The following is a 20214-nucleotide window of genomic DNA, read 5'->3' as shown; positions in this document are numbered from 1 at the left end:
AACTAAAACTTTATCAAGTATTTTGTTTAGAGGTGTTGTTTTAGTATTTTTCTCTAATGCAATCCAGAATAAACTGAGAGAAAATGAAGTGAAATGATCCCATCAGTCACCCACATGGTATGCAACATAACTGCCCAAACTAGAAAAGATAATTAGTGTTGTCAGTGTTACAATCCTAGAGTACTTAATTTAAACATATTTATTCATAGAATTTGATTTTTATCTTATAGCATTTTTGATATATTTTTAAAAATGTAAAACTTTAGTCTAAATGTTTTCAAACATTAAAGTTTTAACTAAATATAGGTGATTAAATTATTTTCTTGAAATTATAAGAATTAAAGTGTCCATTTTACATGTGGCGTATGAGTGTACATATAGCTTCTGCTTATGTGTGGTACCTTTTCTTCTCCATATAAGATCTTTATTAGAAAAGTCAGCAAATAAAATATAATAAATTGATACAGAGTTCTTTCATCAAATCTTCCTAGCAAACTTTTTGTTTGTTTGTTTGAGACAGGATCTTGCTGTGTTTCCCAGGCTGGAGTACAGTGGTATGATCTTGGCTCACTTCAACCTCTGGCTTCTGGGCTCAAACTATCCTCCCTCCTCAGCCTCCTGAGTAGCTGGGATTACAGGCACATGCCGCCATGCCCAGCTAATTTTTTGTATTTTTCCTAGAGATGGGGTTTTGCCAGGCTATCCAGGCTGGTCTTGAACTCCTGACCTCAAGTAATCCACCTGCCTCAGCCTCCCAAAGTGCTGGGATTACAGGCATGAGCCACCGTGCCCAGCCAATAAAAATAATACCCTACCTTATTTTGTTTTTAACTGACAAATAGTAATTGTATATATTTATGGAGTACAATGTGGTGTTTTGATACCTGTATACATTGTGGAATGATCAAATCGGGCTAGTTAGCATATCCTGTATTCGTTTATTGTTGCTGTAACAAATTTTTTATTTTTTATTTTTTATTTTATTTTATTTTTTTTGAGACGGAGTCTCGCTCTGTCGCCCAGGCTGGAGTGCAGTGGCCGGATCTCTGCTCACTGCAAGTTCCACCTCCTGGGTTCGCGCAATTCTCCTGCCTCAGCCTCCTGAGCAGCTGGGACTACAGGCGCCCGCCACCTCGCCCGGCTTATTTTTTTTGTATTTTTAGTAGAGACGGGGTTTCACCGTGTTAGCCAGGATGGTCTCGATCTCCTGACCTCGTGATCCGCCCGTCTCAGCCTCCCAAAGTGCTGGGATTACAGGCTTGAGAGTTTCAGACACCACAGACGTTCTCTTAAAGTTCTGTAAAGTTGGAAGTTCGAAATGAGTCTTGAAGGGGCTAAACCAAAGTGTGGGCAGGACTGGTGCCTTCTGGAGGCTCCAGGGAAGAATTTGTTCCTTGCGTCCTCCCTCCAGCCTCTAGTGCAAGCTTGTCCAACCCTTGGTCCATGGGCTGCACATAACCCAGTATGGCTTGAATGTGGCCCAACACAGATCTGTAAACTTTCTTAAAACATTGTTTTTGAGATTTTAATTTTTAAATTTTTTTAGCTTATCAGTTGTCATTAGTGTATTTTATGTGTGACCCAAGGCAGTTCTTCTCCCCAGTGTGGCCCAGGGAAGTCAAAAGATTGGACACCCCTGACTAGAGGCTAGTATTTCTTGGCTTGTGGCCCCTTCATTCCAACTACTTTCCTCATCGTATGGTCGTCTTCTCTTCTCTAGTCAAATCTCCATCTCATAAGGATTTTTGTGCCTACCTGTGTCTACCTGGATATTCCAGGATAGTCTCCCCATCTCGAGATCCTAGTCACATCTGCAAGGTCTCTTTTACCCTACTCACAGGTTCTGGGGATTAGCATGTGCATATCTTCAGGAGCCATCATTCAGCCTACCACAGATACTACTGACCCTTTTGGTGAGACAATAATTCCCTGCTCATTGAGGGACTGAACATCCATCACTGGAGCCCACTCACCAAATGCCAAATAGGAATCTCCCTCTCCCTGCCTCAGTGATGTGGCTACCCAAATCAGGGTCATATATTTTCAAATGCCACCTCCCCACGGATATAGTGCCATCCTAATTAACTAGTTAAGTGGTACAGCTGGGAGGTAACTAGGTCATTTGATGCCGATACCTTTTCATTATGTCCCACTATATTCTTGTTTGTGTTTTTGCTGGTAAAGTGTTGCCATAATAAGATGATTGCCACCATTCGTGCTAGGCGCTTTAGCATCATTTAATCCACGTTGACTGAAAGGACACTTCTAAGTCAACTGGTTTGAGTTCTATATCCTCTTTCCTTTCCACAGAACGCCTTCTATGCAAATGATTAGCATGTGTTCCTTCACTTCTCAGGAAAAGGAGTCTAGCTGGCTCACTTATAATTTAAATGTTCCATCTATATAAAATTACTACTGTGTGAATTTCTGTTTTTTAAGATCCTAGAAAAAGTATTGGCAAGGGCTACTTCCACCCTTCCATTCTCCAGAAACCTATTTTTTTATACCTTGTCTCCATCTGAGTACAAATGTTCTTGGTACAAAAATATCTAGTGCAGGGATCGAAGGTGTGAATTCTAGTCAGCTTGATATGCAAGGAAATAAATTAGTACTTCACAAAGTGTCAGTGTGTCTGCAGAGATTGTTCTGATGAATATTGATTTAAAGGTTTTCTAAACAAAATGCTCCTGCTGCTGCTGATGATGATGATGATCAGTGGACGAACATGGGCAACAAAATTTTAGAGCTTCCCCAAACTGGCAGAAATTATGAAGAAAATTCCCAATATAAGCTATTTCCAGCCTACCAGATTAAGGAATAATTCATGTTGCTTGATATTTTTTATTCTAATTTGCTCTGAGGTCATTTGGATTCACATAAAGCCACAAATCACTTAGAAACAAAACTGCAGGTATAAATTAAGATAACCATGGCTAAATATCTGAAGAAAATTAGCCGAAGATAGAAATAAATGAGGTTTACCTAGTAAGAGAAATGTGGCTGGTCGTGGTAGCTCATGCCTGTAATCCCAGCACTCTGGGAGGCTGAAGCAGGAGGGTTGCTTGAGCCCAGGATCAAGACCAGCCTGGGCAATATGGTGAGACTCCATCTCTATAAAAATAGAAAATATTAGTGGGGTGTTGGGGCCTGTAGTCCCAGCTACTTGGGAGGCTGAGGTGGGGAGGATCACTTGAGCCCAGGAGTTTGAGGCTGCAGTGGGCCGACATCACGCCACCGCAACTCCAGCCTGGGTGACAGAGTGAGACTCTGTCTCAAAAAAAATAAAAAATAAAAAGGCCGGGCGCGGTGACTCAAGCCTGTAATCCCAGCACTTTGGGAGGCTGAGACGGGCGGATCACGAGGTCAGGAGATCAAGACCATCCTGGCTAACACGGTGAAACCCCGTCTCTAAAAAAAAAAATACAAAAATAGTCCCAGCTACTTGGGAGGCTGAGGCAGGAGAATGGCATAAACCCAGGAGGCGGAACTTGCAATGAGCCGAGATCCGGTCACTGCACTCCAGCCTGGGCGACACAGCGAGACTCTGCCTCAAAAAAAAAAAAAAAAAAAAAAAAAAAAAAGGACTGTCATTAGATAGCTTATTAAATTGGTAAAACTTTTGCCTTTTGAAATATTCAGAGAAAGGCAGGGATAATGTGACGTTCTGTACCTGTGCAGCTCTTACCACATGTAGATGATGTAAATCTTTCTCTTCTATAGACTATTATGTGGCTGTTTACTTACCTGGTCATTTCTTCCACCTACTTAATGTTCAACATCCAGACCTGATCTGCCACAGTCTTTTTCTGACAGGTACGGTTATAGTTTTTCTCTTGTAGAGATGGCCTATTTGAGTTTGTTTTGACTTTAATAATTTATGTTTGGGTGAAAGGAGGTTCTTTTGTTTGCTGATCTACTTTTTTTTTTTTTTTTTTGGCCAGGAAATAATGAAATGATTGATATGCTACCTCATTGCCCTTTACAGTCATTGTCAGGGTCCCTGGTACTGGATTGTTGTTCTGGAAAGCTCTATAGAGCACTGCTCAGCCAGTCATCTTTATTACAGCTTCTGCAGAACACCCGCTTAGACTGTGAGAAGATGGCCGCGTTGCACTGTGCGCTCTACTGCGGTCAAGGCACGCGGTTCCTGGAAGGCCAGGTGAGAAGATAGCTCATGTTTTAAAATGTACAGATAGACGACACTGAACCTATTTATTTTGTGGTTGAAAATGGTCACCGGGCGCAGTGGCTCATGCCTGTAATCCCAGCACTTTGGGAGGCTGAGGCGGGCGGATCACCTGAGGTCAGGAGTTCGAGACCAGCCTCAACATGGAGAAACCCTGTCTCTACTAAAAATACAAAATTAGCCAGGCATGGTGGTGCATGCCTGTAATCCCAGCTACTTGGGAGGCTGAGGCAGGAGAATTGCTTGAACCTGGGAGGTGGAGGTTGCAGTGAGCCGAGATCGCGCCATTGCACTCCAGCCTGGGCGACAAGAACGAAACTCTGTCTCAAAAAAAAAAAAAAGAAAGAAAATGGTCAGGAGTTATTTTTATTTAGTTAGAATTAATTGAGGTGTATGGCCTTTCTGCTGACATCATCGTCTTTTGTGTTGCTTTTTTATGGATCCCTACCAGGTCTCAGACTCAGGGTGTTTCTGTTCTTTTGGGTACTCCCTTTTCCATATTGGGAATAAATGTTTAGCTGTGTCAGTAACATTTCAATGAAGAGCTCCATAAATAATGCGCTTCTTAAATATCTACTTTTTTTCCTGGTCTGTATTTGATCTATAATCATCAAAAGGACTAAAATCTGTGGCAGATTATTTATTACATTTATAATAAAAATAGCTTACATTTGTATTTCACATTAGAGTTTATTAAGTTTATCCACACACTTTCTGTGTTATTTTACAGCTATCCTGTGAAGTCAGAGAAATCTCCTTATCAGATGTAGTTAAGATCAATGAGTGGCTGGTTAACTACCAAAAAAAAAAAAAAAAAAAAGAGACATTAGACATTTTATTTTAACCTAAAACATTAAAATGTACATTATTCACCTATGCTTTGACTCAAGCCTTTCTTCGTGCATCTGCTAATTGAAGTGCAACATCATTTTTCTTGCATAAAAGCACTAGTAATGAGTTACCTCTAACTTCTTGTTACTTTTTAAAAATTTTTATGTCTAAGGATATAGTGATTTAAAGACCCTTACAAAGCAATCTGTGTATACCAGGCATTTTTTTACCCAATCTTTTTAGTTGTTTCCCCTGAACCTAGTTTTCTAGTGTTTTAGAGACATGCCTTTGACTCTTTCCAAAACATTCAGCTTTTACTGACCCAATGACACTCTCTGCATCCACATTTTACTTGTCTGTAGTAATATTGTATTACCTAATTTTGAAAATAAGTACAATAGCATAAACAGGTTTTGAATAAAACAGCTTACTGGTAGGAGCAGAAGTGCAAGTGTGCACCATAGCTAGGTGTGTCTTATATTATCTGTCAGTGCTGAGATGGCAAACATTCCTCCAGCAGGTGAGGACGATTATGGAGATGAGAGAGTTGATGGTAGAGCAAGAATTATCCCTCCTCGGAAGACAGTACAGTGATGCTCACAAAGGTTAACTGGTATGTCCGTATTCACACTGAGGACCAGCTGGAATTCACACCCAGCTCTGCTGCCTCCAAGCCTAGTGGTTTTGTTTTGCTTTTTTTCCTGGATCCCACAGCTCTTTCCACTGGTGCTTTGCTATAACATGACCTATTCTTGCGCAAACGTTAGGTTGAAGAACGTTTATTTGGTTCCCAGCCAAGGAGATTTATTTAAAAGATGTATGAAAAGGATCTCACTTATAATATGCTGTTTTACCTACCCAGAATTGCATTATGTATCTTGAAGATAGTGTAGAAGTGAGTATATTCTTAGGCAATTCTAAAATAGGTATAGAATGCAAAAGCTTCATGTATATTTGTACTTCTTTGGTAGTGGAGGCAGAGAGCAGATTTAAATACCAACAGAGTTTTGTCTGACTTTTTAAAGATTATTCAATGGATTTCTGAGAATGTCTCTGCCTGCCATTCATTTGACCTCATTCAGGAATTTATAATTGGTAAGTGTTGCTGATATTGCACCTTAAGTTGAATACTTGACCTTTTTGCTTGAGGGAAAGCAGTAAGTTGATAATGAATGCCTCAACCTGTCCAAATGCTGCTTAGGAGCACATTAAAAAAAAGAAAAAAACTCTATCGGAGTCAGCAGCTAATTAAATTTCATTCTCTTGTGGTTTTCTAAGAAGCTATGGCTGTACAGAGATTGATGAGATACAAGATAGGATCTTGATTCTATAACCTTATTAGTGATTTTTTTTTCCAGTAAGATGTAACTTTCTTAGCCCAGTTTTTTGTTGGCTGGTTTCGTATGAAGTGACATAATGTCATTTGGGTAGATATAGTACTAAGTTATTGTTCTCATTGTAAAAAGCAGAACCTGAAAATTTTAGTCAGTAGATAAAATCATAATGGTTACCATTTTGAGGATGAGGGATAAGACAATGAAAACTTTGTTGGTTTGCTTGTTTTGGTTGAATTACAATGCTGTCATCATCTTATTAAACCACATCTTTTTTCCCCCATTTAAAAAAAATCTACTCAGCTTCTTCATATTGGAGTGTATATTCAGAGACAAGTAACATGGACAAACTATTGCCACATTCCTCAGTGCTCACTTGGAATACAGTAAGTTAACACTGTGTATGCTGTGTGCAAATAAAATCAATTCCCAGTTGTGGGTCAGTTGTTGGACACCCCTCTTATAGTCATCAGGGTCGTGATTTCACTACTGTTTTGACTGATAAAGAACCGAGTTGTTTTTTTTTTTCTTTTTTTGGCAGAAAAGTAATAGCGAATCCCTGCTATTGGCCAAAAGTATTTGTATAAAAACAGTAAAACCGAAGGAGCAGGTAAACAGGGTATTTATTATTCTTCCTGTTACCAGGCAGAACTAAACCTCTATCATGGTATTTTTATTTTCTAAGTGACTAGAGTGGATTACGATATGTACTAGGTTTATGTAAGTGAGGAATGGGTGCATTGCTGCTATTATACTTGGTAGATAAGGATCTTCATGACCTCTTTTTCCTGCCCCATTAAAAAATCTGTAATAACTCTAGAGCTTCAGGATCAGTAAAAGTCAGCAATCTTAGGCACACTCACCCCAACTGACTATTTCTCCCTGTCGGTTCAGACTCCCTCCTTTTAAATTAGGATGTGTTGAGCTAAAACACTGCTCATTTTCTCTTGAATATGGTACAGTAGACAGAGCTTTGCTGGCCCAGCAAGTGAAAACCATGCATAGGCTGTGCCTGAAAAAGTTCTGCCTCTTGTTTCTTATTTAGATATTAGAACTACATGCTTGCTTTTGAGGCAGAAGTTTATATCAAAAAGGTATTTAGAAAAATAAGTCAAATTTAACACAGTCATAGGAAAAGATGTACTAGGATAAATGGTGACACTTTATGTTTAGACCCTGTCTAAGTATAGTCCTTAAAAAAGATGTATCAAGTGTGTTTGATTACTTTCCAAAGTTTTGGTATGCACAGTGGCAGTACTTTCCTAAAGGCCTTTTCTTTGTCTTTTACTGTCATAGTTACTAGATTTTTATGCCTCACCTTAGAATTTAAGGGAAAGGCCTGAGCTTGTTCCCGCTCTAGGTGCCCACTTTTTTCTTTCGGAACACATGTGAATAGACATGCAGACCCTGTGGTCATACGACAGGAAGTCTGCAGGTTACACCACCCTGGAGTCAGGAAATGCACATCTCCGCTCCCTCCCTTACCAACCCCCCACTGTTATGTCCTGTGTTCAAAGTGTCCAGGAGGCAGTTGGGACCACTGGTTCCCAGGGTTGTGTTAAAAGACTGAGCCACATGTTAACTGGATGTGGTGTGAGAATATCACCTTGAGGGTAACGCTTCTCTTTTGCACTTCTCAAGATTGTGTAGGGCGGAGCAGCTATTGTGGACACGCACAGGGTGACATCAGTAAGTCCCACAAGAAGAGCGATATAAAGAAACCTGTGGTTATAACCTCCCTGTACTGAACTAATCTTGGAGTTTGCCATGTTGCTTTAAACTTCTTGTGATTGGACTAGGTTACCTTAAAGATCTCTTCTAATCTTGAAAAATCTATGAGTCTATGCTTATCATTAGCTGTGATGTAAATCATTTATTTTTCTCTAATCTGCAAATGTTCTTAATGCTACAACCTTAATAAAAAGCTGCCACAGGAGAAAACATGGACTTCACACTTTTGTAGGAGACAACTGACTTGGATTTTTTAAGATAATAGAAAATATGATGCCCTTACAAATAGATAATCCTGAATTATGTTTTGCAAACAACTATACCTCTTTTAAAATGCCATTTATAACCTAAAACCGTAATGAAATTTTAATGTTTTTTTTTGAGGTATCCTCTGTAGTGATAAATGAAGCTCACAATAGATTCTTATCACAGCTTTCAACTGTCACAATGAAGAACTTAGTTGTTTGCATGTTCTGAAAATGTATTTCTCTGTCACTGTGATACCCTTTTTTTACAGGAATATTCTGTCTCAGTAAAATCTCGGTCATTTAAATTCTAGACAAATATCAATTTTTATTTCTACATTACATCTCGTAAAATATTTTCTTATATACTTACCTACTTTTTTTAAGGAAATGGAAGCTGATTTGACCAGATGAGAGGCTACTTACATAATTAACATACAGATACACTTTTCAAAGTAATAGTGAATAAAGGGCAATCTTGAAAGTTTATCATTTCATTAAATTTCTGTTTTAACGCTCACTAGTTAGCAGAATGCTATCATTTGCCCTTCTTGAAATGAATTGTTCACTTTTCAGATTTGCCATGATGATAGCGCTGCACAAACTTTTTTTTTTCTTTAGAGATGGAGTCTTGCTCTGTCATCCAGGCTGGAGTGCAATGGCACAATCTCAGCTCATTGCAACCTCCACCTCCCAGGCTCAAGTGATTCTCCTGCCTCAGCCTCCTGAGTTGCTGGAAATACAGGCACCCGCCACCATGCCTGGCTAATTTTTTTGTTTTTTAGTACAGACGGGGTTTCACCATGTTGGCCAGGCTGGTCTCCAACTCCTGATCTAAAGTGATCTGCCAGCCTTGGCCTCCCAAAGTTCTGGGATTACAGGTGCGAGCCACTGCACCTGGCTGCTGCAGAAACTTTTTTATGGGGAGCTCTTACCTCTGAAATTACAGAGGACAATGAGGTACAGAACAATTATCCAGCCAAGTCATGCAAGAATTCCGTTAGTCTTGGTTCCTTCTAGTGAGGTAGGGGCCAACTATAATACATTTAAGTGAAAGAAGAGAGGAAGGAGTATTGATAATGAAACATTTCCTCTTTATCATTACATTTGGTGCAAACATAATTTGCCTCATTTGTTCTTTAATAGAAATGTATAAAAATACCCTATTTGCTCTCTATTTCTTTGTAATTGTCTTTTCCTTTCGTTTAGAGACCCTGTCAACTATTATAATTGTGACTTTAAAGAATACGTTCCTTCTGGAGGCAAGAGATAGGCTAGGCTATATTCACTGTTATTTATGTGCTCCAAGGTTTATTTAAAGTAGAGGTTAGAAACTGGAAGCTGCCCTTAGCTTCTTTCTGTGCAGAAAACACTCCCTGAAAGCTTGAGCTAGTGGTAGCTCATACACTGAGCAGCGGTGTGTGTGTTTTTTTCCCCACTATAGGAAATTCCTGGAATAACTCTTGTGACAGAAGACATTGCATTGCCTTTTATGAAGGTAGGTCCCTTAGAGCAAGAAACGAAAGTACAGACACATGATTAAAGCTCTGCTGCCTGAGTATTATGGTGGTTCCAAAAGGGATTGCAAATTGGCTGGGGCGGGGAGGGCGAGGCACTAGGGTGGGTTTTCTGGAGAATCCTTCCTACATGGGTGAGTGATCACTGAGTATGATAGTATGGCAATTCTCAGGAATGCTCTTTGAAGAAGGAAGTTTCCTGAAGATAGAAGAGAATTACGGTGCTCAACTTAAACCTTCCAAAACTGTGCCTCAGGCCAGGCTGTACTAGGGAGGTCTGGTAGATGATCTTTAGAGAGGCTGGTAGCTGCTTTTACTTTATTTGCACAACTATTACTCCCTCAAAATGAGTGCGCGCGCGCGCGCGCACACGCACACACACACACACACACACACACACACACACACAGAATTTCCAGTCTTAAAACCATTAAATAATGTGGGCTAGGATTATCTAATTTCCTTCTGGTTCTAAAAACAGCTTTTTTGTTTCTCAAGAGTGATCTGTATTGGCCCACTACGTGGTCTCCATCAACCTCTGAACATTAAGCTGTAGCTGTTAGTGTCTTTCTGCAACCTGGTGGCTTCAGAATAGTTTCGGAGTACCATATGAGAATGGGGTGCAGTGAGTAGAAAATAATATGTATGTCGTTAAAACTAGGGGGAGTATTTTAGTGCAGTTTCCTTGAAGCTCCTTTGTTGTTTTTGGCATTTGGCATTGCCTCCTGTTAATCATAGCTTGATGTAGACTGGGAAATCTCAACTTCTGGCAGCAGGGAGCTCCGGGTGCTGATGCCTTTTATTTCCATTTGATTCTTTTGTATCTGTGAAGGGCAAGCTAGGCCTGGGCAGCTGGGGGAAGGCTGTGGCATTTGAGGTCACAGTGATTCACTGCGGGCGAGAGAGCGCAGATCGGGGCCCAGGTTAGTGGTTCTAGGTTTTGGTCTTAAGAAGAATCCCTTAAAAATAGACTGATGATCTGTGTTTCCAGGCAAAAGCATGGGACTGCTGTGAAGTCCTACTAACATGTGAAGATGAAGAGAAAAGAAAGGTTTTGTTAATAGTTTAAAAGGTGTTTTAAAAGATTCCACCCTTTCATTTTATTTATTGTTTATTGTTTCTGCCCTTTCCACTAGTCTTACCAAATCCATAATGTGTTTTTATTTTATTTTTAGAGATGGGGTCTCCTTTTGTTGCCCAGGCTGGAGTGCAGTGGCATGATCATAGCTCACTAAAATCTCTAATTCCTGGGCTCAAGCAATCCTTCCATCTCAGCCTCCTGAGTAGTTGGACTATAGTCATGAGTCACCACACCCATCCAGTTTCTTATTTTTTCTTATTTTTTTTGTAGAGATGGGATCTTGCTATGTTGCCAGGCTGATCTCAATCTACTGGCCTCAAGTCATCCTCCTGCCTTAGCCTCTCAGAGTGCTAGGATTATAGGTGTGAACCACCATGCCAGACCATAATTTTTTTAATGGACAACAAACCAGTGAAGAAAAATTTTGAAAGAAATATCATCCACAATTCTATAGTGCCTAATGTACCAACTGTCTCTTCTCCCCCATTTCCTCTTGGCTTTTGTTATAGGTATGCATATTTTACCCAGTAGTAATTGTGATCTAGAGATATTAGATAAATTTTAGAAATTATGTTATTGTAAACATTTTTTCATGTTGCTATGTAAACTTATAATTTCTAATGACTGTATAGGATTCCACTGGATGGCAGTGTCTTTTTATTTTTATTATTTTAAATTAATAAGTGTGTGAGGAAAAACTCTGTCCAAACTGTGTTTTCTCTCTCTCGCACTGCAACAATAATCAACACAGAAAAACACTTCTGTTACCAAATGTGTGGGAATTCTTTCCTCACGCACCAAGCAGCAGACAGCAGCTGGGTGTCCTCTAATTCAGTTCTGACGCTACCTACCCAGAGACAGTGTCAGATCCCACAGGTTGGGGGGCATAGTCCCCAAGACTACCTTCCATACCCTCAGATACCAGGTGCAAGTCCAGGCCTCTGGAACTTCTGACCAACTGTCTTCAAGTTGGGGTTCCCACGAAACCTCTTTAGGTTTGGTTAATTAGCTGGGGTGGCTCACAGAACTCAGGGAAACATGTTTAGTGGCCTATTATAAAGGATATTGCAAAGGATACAGATGAAGAGATGCATAGAGTAAGGTCTGGAGGAAGGGGCGTGGAGCTTCCAGGCCCTCGTTGGACTCACCACCCTCCAGGAACCTCCACCTGTTCAGCTATGGGGAAACTTCCCCAACCCAGTCCTCTGGGATTTTTATGGAAGCATTCCTTTCCTCCAGGGTATAAGGTGGGGCCCTCTTAGGGGAGGGTCTTAAGATCCACAATCAGAAAGGTAGGGGGGTGGGGCGGGGGTGGTGGTGGGGAGTGGTGGTGGGGGGAGAGTCCTGCCTTAGGGCAGGTGAAAGGAAAGCAGGAGAGAGAGTTTCCTGAGACTAGTCCTGGTTCCGAAGCCTAAAACACCCAATATTATAACAGTAGGCTGTAACAAAGGCTATGGGCATTATGAACCAGGGGTGGGTGGATGAAAATTAATACATACAAAACACCACAATAAGTATGTCATATTTTATTTTGAGGTAGGGTCTCACTCTGTTACCCAGGCTAGAGTGCAGTGACACAGTCATAGCTCACTGCAACCTTGAACTCCTGGGCTCAAGCAGTCCTCCTCCTTCAGCCTCCTGAGTAGCTAGAACTACATGTGCATGTCATCATGTCTGGTTAATTAAAACTTTTTTTTTTTTTTGTAGAGACAGGGAATTACTATGTTGTCCAAGCTAGTTTCGAACTCCTAGGCTAAAGCCATCCTCCCAACTCGGCCTCCCAAAGTGTTGGTATTACAGGTATGAGCCACCATGCCCTGCTGGGTTGCAGTGCCTTAACTCAATTGTTCTTCTGTTTTGTTCTACTCAGCCTCCTGAGTAGCTGAGATTACAGGCGTGCACCACCATGCCCAGATAATTTTTGTATTTTTAGTAGAGGTGGGGTTTCACCATGTTGGTCAGGCTGGTCTTGAACTCCTGACCTCAGGTGATCTGCCCACCTTGGCCTCTCAAAGTGAATATTTTTATACATATAGTTTTTCTTTTGATCTATTCCCCTAAGGTTAAGAGCCCAGAAGTAATATTGGGTGAAAGGCTATGACGATTTTTATAGCATTTGATTCTTATGATAAATTGATATTCAGTGAAAGGGATGTCACACGCGTCCATGTGAAGAGACCACCAAACGGGCTTTGTGTGAACAATAAAGCTTTTTAATCACCTGGGTGCAGGTGGGCTGAGTCTGAAAAGAGAGTCAGCGAAGGGAGATAGGGGTGGGGCCATTTTATAGGATTTGGGTGGGTAGTGGAAAATTACAGTCAACGGGGGTTGTTCTCTTTCGGGCAGGGGTCAAAAGGTGCTCAGCCGGGGAGCTACTGAGCCAGAAGAAGGAATTTCACAAGGTTAATCACTCAGTTAAGGTGGGGAAGAAACATATCACAATGGTGGAATGTCATCAGTTAAGGCAGGAACCAGCCATTTTCACTTCTTTTGTGATTCTTCACTTGCTTCAGGCCATCTGGATGTGTACGTGCAGGTCACAGGGGATATGATGGCTTAGCTTGGGTTCAGAGGCCTGATATTCAGAGGCCTGAGCAGGATTAGGGGAGGCATGGGAATCTAGAGTGGGAGAGATTAAGCTGAAGGAAGATTTTGTGGTAAGGGGTGATATTGTGGGGTTGTTAGAAGGAGCATTTGTTGTATAGAATGATTGGTGATGGCCTGGATATGGTTTTGGATGAATCGAGAAACTAAACACAAGGTCCGAATAAGAGAATGAGAAAAACAGATACTAAAGGACTAAATTGGGAGGACATCCAATTAGAGAGGACCCAAGGGGGTTCAATGTAATTACTTGCTTGGTTGGCAAGTTTAGGCTCTATCCTTGAGTTTTTTTATGTTGTCATATACCAGGCCAGATTGATTTAGGTAAAAACAACACTTTTCATTTAAAAATATAGAGTCTTTTTTTTTTTTTTTTTTTTGCAGTGAGTAAGTTGAGGCCTCAGAGATTTTGGAGGAAAGAGAAATGCAAAGCCAGCAATTATTTGTTAAAGATGGATTAGAAATGGCTAGGAGAGAGTGAGTGAGATTGGTAGTGTGGTGGACATAGCTGGGGGGAGGAAGAGGGTGGCATAAGAACAGGAACAAGAATAAGAATGAATATAAAGGTAAAGAATAGGACTTCATCAGAGTGAAAGTATTGGAGTGTACCCTGTCAGCAAAGATCATCTATCCACTCTAAAAGGGAGTTAAGAGTGGTGGTTTGGGGATAGCATGAGGAGATATTAGCTGTGATGACTTGGAGAAATAGTGTAAACCGGCAGTGTAAACAAGAGCAGGACATTTATGAGTAGTAGAGAACAGTGAATAGGAGTATGATTAGACAGAACATAGTAGGGATGACAAGTTTTTGGGGTGCAGTTCAAGTTGGGCTGGTGTCTGGAATGAGACTGGGCCCTAATAAAACAGAGCATCCATACAGGAGCTCAAATGGGCTGTACCCCGTAGCATCCCGAGGACAGGCCTGAATTCTGAGAAGGGCAAGTAGGAAAAGTATTGTTCAGTCCTTTTTAAGTTGGTGGCTGAACTTGGTAAGGTGTGTTTTTTTTAAGACCATTGGTCCATTTTACCTTTCCTGCAGATTGAGAATGATAGGGGTCTGAAGGTTCCACTGAATACCAAGAGCCTGAGAAACTGCTTGGGTGATTTGACTAGTAAAGGCCTGTCCATTATTGGACTGTATAGAGGTGGGAAGGCCAAACTGAGGAATTATGTCTGACAGAAGGGAAGAAATGACTGTGGTGGCCTTCTTAGACCCTGTGGGAAAGGCCTCTACCCATCCAGTGAATGTGTCTACCCAGACCAAGAGGTATTTAAGTTTCCTGACTTGGGGCATGTGAGTAAAATTGATTTTCCAGTCCTGGGCAGGGGCAAATCCCTGAGCTTGAATGTATAGGGAAGGGAGGGGGCCTGAACAATCCCTGAGGAGTAGTAGAATAGCAGATGGAACACTGAGAAGTGATTTCCTTGAGAATAGATTTCCATGATGGAAAGGAAATGAGAGGTTCTAAGAGATGGGCTAGTGGCTTGTAACCTACATGGAAGAGGTTATGAAATGACGACAGAATAGAATGGGCCTGTGAGGCTGGAAGGAGATATTTTCCTTGGTCTAAGAACCATTTGCCTTGTGTGGGAAGAGATTGATAGGTGGAAGTTTCAGTGGGGAAGTAGGTGGAAGTGACCGATGAGAAGGAGGAAAACTGGCAGTGAGGGACAGAAGTTGGAACACTAGCTGCTGCTTTAGCTACCTTATCAGCATAAGCGTTGCCTTGAGTGATGGGATCTGACACAGTTTGATGGCCTTTGCAGGGAATGACTCCAGCTTCCTTTGGAAGTAAAGTGGCCTTGAGAAGAGTTTTTATTAAAGAGGCATTAATGATGGAGGACCCTTGCATAGTGAGGAAACCTCTTTTTGCCCATATAACAGCATGGTGGTGAGGATATGGAAGGCATATTTAGAGTCATATAAATATTGACATGTAATCCTTTTGCAAGAGTGAGGGCTGGAGTTAAGGCAATGAGTTTGGCTTGCTGAGAGGTAGTGGAAGGGGGGCAGAAAGTATATGCATCAGGTGTGAGGAAGAAAATAGATTTTGGAAGTTATGAGAATTGTAGAGAGTGAGTTGAGCACATAGTTTGTGATTTTGAGGGCCTCTAAAAGTATTAAAGCAGCGGCAGCTGCCGCATGCAGACATGAAGGCTAGGCTAAAATAGTAAGATCAAGTCGTTTGGACAGAAAAGCTACAGGGTGCTGTCCTGGCTCATTTGTAAGAACTCCTACCACACAGCCCTGCACTTCAGCTGTGTGTAATGAAAAGGGAGTGATGAGTTAGGGAGAGCTAGTGTGGGAGCTGTTTTTTAAGGAATGGAAAGGGAAGTGGGGAAAGGATTTAGGATCTATGGGGTCAACTAGGTTTATTTAGAATAGAATAATGGGTTGTGGAGAGAGGTATTGAGGATAGGAGAGTATATGGGTTTGGCACCATGGGGTGGATAGGCAAAACAATTTGGTTGATAGGTGCAGATCCTGAACTAACCTATAAGGCTTGTCTGTTTTTGGGACAGGCAAAATGGGGGAATTGTAAGGAGAGTTTATAGGCTTTAAAAGGCCATGCTGTAACAGGTGAGTGATAACAGGCTTTAATCCTTTTAAAGTGTGCTGAGGAATGGGATATTGGCATTGAGCAGGGTAAGGGTAATTAGGTTTTAATAGGATGGTAAGGGGTGCGTGATCTGTCACCAAGGAGGGAGTAGAGGTATCCTATACTTGTGGATTGAGGTGGGGAGATATAAGGAGAGAATGTGAAGGAGGCTTTGAACTGGGGAAAAGGCGGCAATGAGGTGTGACTATAGCCTAGGAATAGTCAGGGAAGTGGATAATTTAGTTAAAATGTCTTGACCTAATCAGGGAACTGGGCAGGTGGGGATAACTAAAAAGGAGTGCATACAAGAATATTGTCCAAGTTGGCACCAGAGTCGGGGAGTTTTAAGGGGTTTTGAAGCCTGGCCGTCAATACCCACAACAGTTATGGAGGCAAGGGAAATATGCCCTTGGAAAGAAGGTAATGTGGAGTGGGTAGCCTCTGTATTGATTAAGAAGGGGACAGGCTTATCTTCCACTGTAAGAGTTACTGAAAGCATCTGTGATGGTCCAGGAAGCTTCTGAGGCAATCGGGCAGCATCAGTCTTCAGCTGCTAAGCTGAGAAGATCTGGGAAGGAGTCAGTCTTGGGTCAGAGTTCCAGGGGCTCCGGGAGTGGCTGCCAGGCGAGTTGGACAGTCTGATTTCCAGTGGGGTCCCGCACAGATGGGACACAGCTTAGGAGGAATCCTGGGCTGTGGGCATTCCTTGGCCCAGTGGCCAGATTTCCGGCACTGAAGTAAGATCCTGGGGGAGGAGGTCCTGAAGTAATGCTTGACCGCTGTGGCTTAGGCATTTTGAAGTTCTTGTGTGCTGGAGATGTGGCTGGGGTTTCTCTCACAGTGGAGGCAAGGAATTGCAACTCAGAAATATGTTGCTACTTGGCTGCCTCTACTCTATTATTGTACACTTTGAAGGTGAGGTTAATTAAGTCCTGTTGTGGGGTTTGAGGGCTGGAATCTGATTTTTGGAGCTTTATGTAATGTCAGGAGCGGATTGGGTAATAAAATGCATATTGAAAATAAGACAGCCTTCTGGCCCTTCTGGGTCTAGGGCGGTAAAGCGTCTAAGGGTTGTTGCCAAATGGACCATGAACTGGGCTGGGTTTTTATATTTGATGAAAAAGAGCCTAAATGCTAACTGATTTGGGAGAGGTTGGATAAATAAAAAGGAGCATTAACCTTGACTGTGCCTTTAGCTCCAGCCACCTCTTTAAGAGGAAATTGTTGGGCAGGTAGGGGAGGGCTAGTCGCGGAAGGAAACTGTAAGCCAGACCAGGTGTGAGGAGGGGAGGTGATAAAAGGATTATAGGGTGGGGGAGTGGAGGCTGAAGAAGAATTGGGACCTGGCTTGGCCTCACGAGGAGCAGCCTGGGGAGGAGGGGAGAGGTCAGATGGGTCTGCAGAAAAGGAGGATTCAGAGGACTCAGAGCTTGGGGTGGAGACTGAAGGAACAGACAAGAGAGAAAGAAGACAGATTTGGAATGAGTCGCGTGGGAGCAGAGACTAGGGAGGGACCAATGTGTAAAAGAATGCCTGGACGTCAGGTACCTCAGACCCATTTGCCCATTTTTCGACAAAAATCATCCAGGTCTTGTAAAATGGAGAAATCAAAAGTGCTGTTTTCTGGCTATTTAGAACCATTATTGAGTTTGTACTGGGGCCAAGCAGTGTTGCAGAAGAAAATAAGGTGCTTAGGTTTTAGGTCAGGTGAGAGTTGAAGAGGTTTTAAGTCTTTGAGAACACAGGCTGAGGGAGAAGAAGAGGGAATGGAGGGTGAAAGGTTGCTATAGTGAAGGAGGCAAGCCCAGATAAAAGAGAGGGTAGAGACACAGAGAGAAGTGGGGTGTAGTGAGCAGCCCTGGGCTGCAATGTGGGTGAGCAGCCAAAGCAAGTGTCCCTGTAATTGACTTGCCACCAAGGGAATGTGGGTGAATGACCCCAGGACCACAGGCACATGCCACCAAGCCTGGGTGAATGTGGGCAGGTGTCCCCATGGTGATCAGACACCAATGGAGTGTGAGTGAATAATCAGGCAGGCCTCCCTGCAGTGATTAAAACACCAAGGGAAGACTGTCTTCCAGAGTCTGTGACTGACACCGGAGTTTTGGGTCCACAGATAATATGTGTCTCCTTTGTCTCTACTTCAGAGGAAAAAGAACTGGAATTGGAAGGACAGGGAGATTGAAGGGTAGCAAGAGAGGCTGGAGAAGAGAGTGAAAAGACCGCCCACCCGATTTGAAAGTGGTGAGATGTTCCTTGGGCTGGTCGGTCTGAGGACCTGAGGTCATAGGTGGATCTCCTCACGGAAGTGAGGGCGAGGACAGGGGACCGGTCTCCCGAAGGAGTCCTCCTGTTCCAGGTCTTTGGTACCAAATGTCACTTGCGTCTGTGTGAAGAGACCACCAAACAGGCTTTGTGTGAGCAATAAAGCTTTTTAATCACCTGGGTGAAGGCGGGCTGAGTCCGAAGAGAGTCTGCGAAGGGAGGTAGGGGTGGGGCCATTTTATAGGATTTGGGTGGGTAGTGGAAAATTACAGTCAAAGGGGGTTCTCTTTCAGGTAGGGGCAGGGGTCACAAGGTGCTCAGTGGGGGAGCTTCTGAGCCAGGAGAAGGAATTTCACAAGGTTAATCGCTCAGTTAAGGTGGGGTAGGAACAAATCACAATGGTAGAATGTCATCAGTTCAGGCAGGAACTGGCCATTTTCACTTCTTTTGTGATTCTTCACTTCCTTTAGGCCATCTGGATGTATACTGTAGGTCACAGGGGATATGATGGCTTAGCTTGGGCTCAGAGGCCTGACAAGGGCTAATTTACATTTACAAGGGATTTATGAGTTTACCAGTTTTACTACAACCTTATCAACATTGTGCCTTTGGGAGGTCATTAGTTCATGAGGGCAGAGCCCTGGCGATTGCAATTAGTACCCTCATAGAAGAGACCCTACAGAGCCAACTTGCCCTCCCGCCACATGAGGTTACAGTGAACACATGGAGGTCTAGGAAGTGGGCCCTTATCAGACACCACATCTGACCACAACCTGATTTTGGGCGCTCCAGTCTGAAGAACTGTGAGAAATAAATTTGCTGATAAGCCATCTGGTTTATAGTATTTTGGTGTAGCTGCTGTAACAGACTAAGACCTATATGAACATCTTGGGCAGGATAAACCAGTTAAATCAGAAAATCTTCCTTAGAGAGACAAAGGACTTTCTCATCTTATAAATAGTTCTCAAAGTCATTTTAAAAATGACTGGTGTCATTTAAAAACACTAAACAGGAAATATATTGAAACAAGGTGCTTGCCTTAAAAGGAATGTCATTAACAGTGTCCTTCCTAAGAATGATTTTATCCCTTTGTAAACTATGGATTGCTCTAGGGAAACGGCAACTTTCATAAAAGGCTAAAAATTGCCCTTGATTTTATTTTTATTTTTTAAAAATTTTGATTGATTGATTGATTGATTGATTGAGATAGGGTCTCCCTCTGTCACCCAGGCTGGAGTGCAGTGGTGCCATAGTGGCTCACTGCAGCCTTGACTTCCTGGGCGTAAGCAGTCCTCCCACATCAGACTCCCAAGTAGTTGGGACCACAGGCACACGCCACCAAGCCTGGCTAATTTTTTTTTTTTTTTTTTTTCCTGTGGAGACAGGGTCTTAGTATGTTGCTGGGGCTGATCTCAAATTCCTGGCCTCGAGGGATCATCCCACCTCAGCCTCACAAAGTGCTGGGATTACACACATGAGCCACCACACTTGGCCTGCCCTTCATTTTATGAGAAGAAAAACCATTAAAACTGTTCAACCACAGGAAGCATGTATGAGTTTTTAAAACTGGAAAATAAATATAAGTATAAAGATGAGCATGATACAAATGGAGAAATGGGATATTTTTACCACAGTCTTTAAGTTGGACATCTGTATTTAGTCACTTGTTAGAGATTGTTGATTACCTGACTCGGAGACTGGGAAGGACAAAAACTTACTGCTCCTTTCTACTTATGGCCACTCAGATGTGAGGGTGTTACTGCCAATGTCTATCAGTCGTCTGATGTCCCTGAGCAACTGGGAGAAGAGTAGTTTATACC

General features: G+C 42.2%; 1 protein-coding gene across 1 annotated transcript in view; it reads left to right on the top strand.

Annotated features, from left to right (window-relative positions):
• The window catches only part of GSA (gamma-secretase activating protein), a 108421-nt gene that overhangs the window by 62436 nt on the left and 25771 nt on the right, over nt 1-20214 (top strand). Inside the window, exons 15-19 of the mRNA XM_071093976.1 lie at nt 3721-3813; nt 3942-4159; nt 6043-6112; nt 6655-6737; nt 9772-9825. Of these exons, the coding sequence (XP_070950077.1) occupies nt 3721-3813; nt 3942-4159; nt 6043-6112; nt 6655-6737; nt 9772-9825 (518 nt within the window). The remainder of the gene's footprint in view (nt 1-3720; nt 3814-3941; nt 4160-6042; nt 6113-6654; nt 6738-9771; nt 9826-20214) is intronic.

This window comes from Macaca nemestrina, chromosome 4 (assembly GCF_043159975.1).
Source record: "Macaca nemestrina isolate mMacNem1 chromosome 4, mMacNem.hap1, whole genome shotgun sequence".
In the NCBI taxonomy this organism is placed as follows: Eukaryota; Metazoa; Chordata; class Mammalia; order Primates; family Cercopithecidae; genus Macaca; species Macaca nemestrina.
Note: the sequence above shows the minus strand (reverse complement) of the source record. Positions and strands in the feature narration are given on the sequence as shown.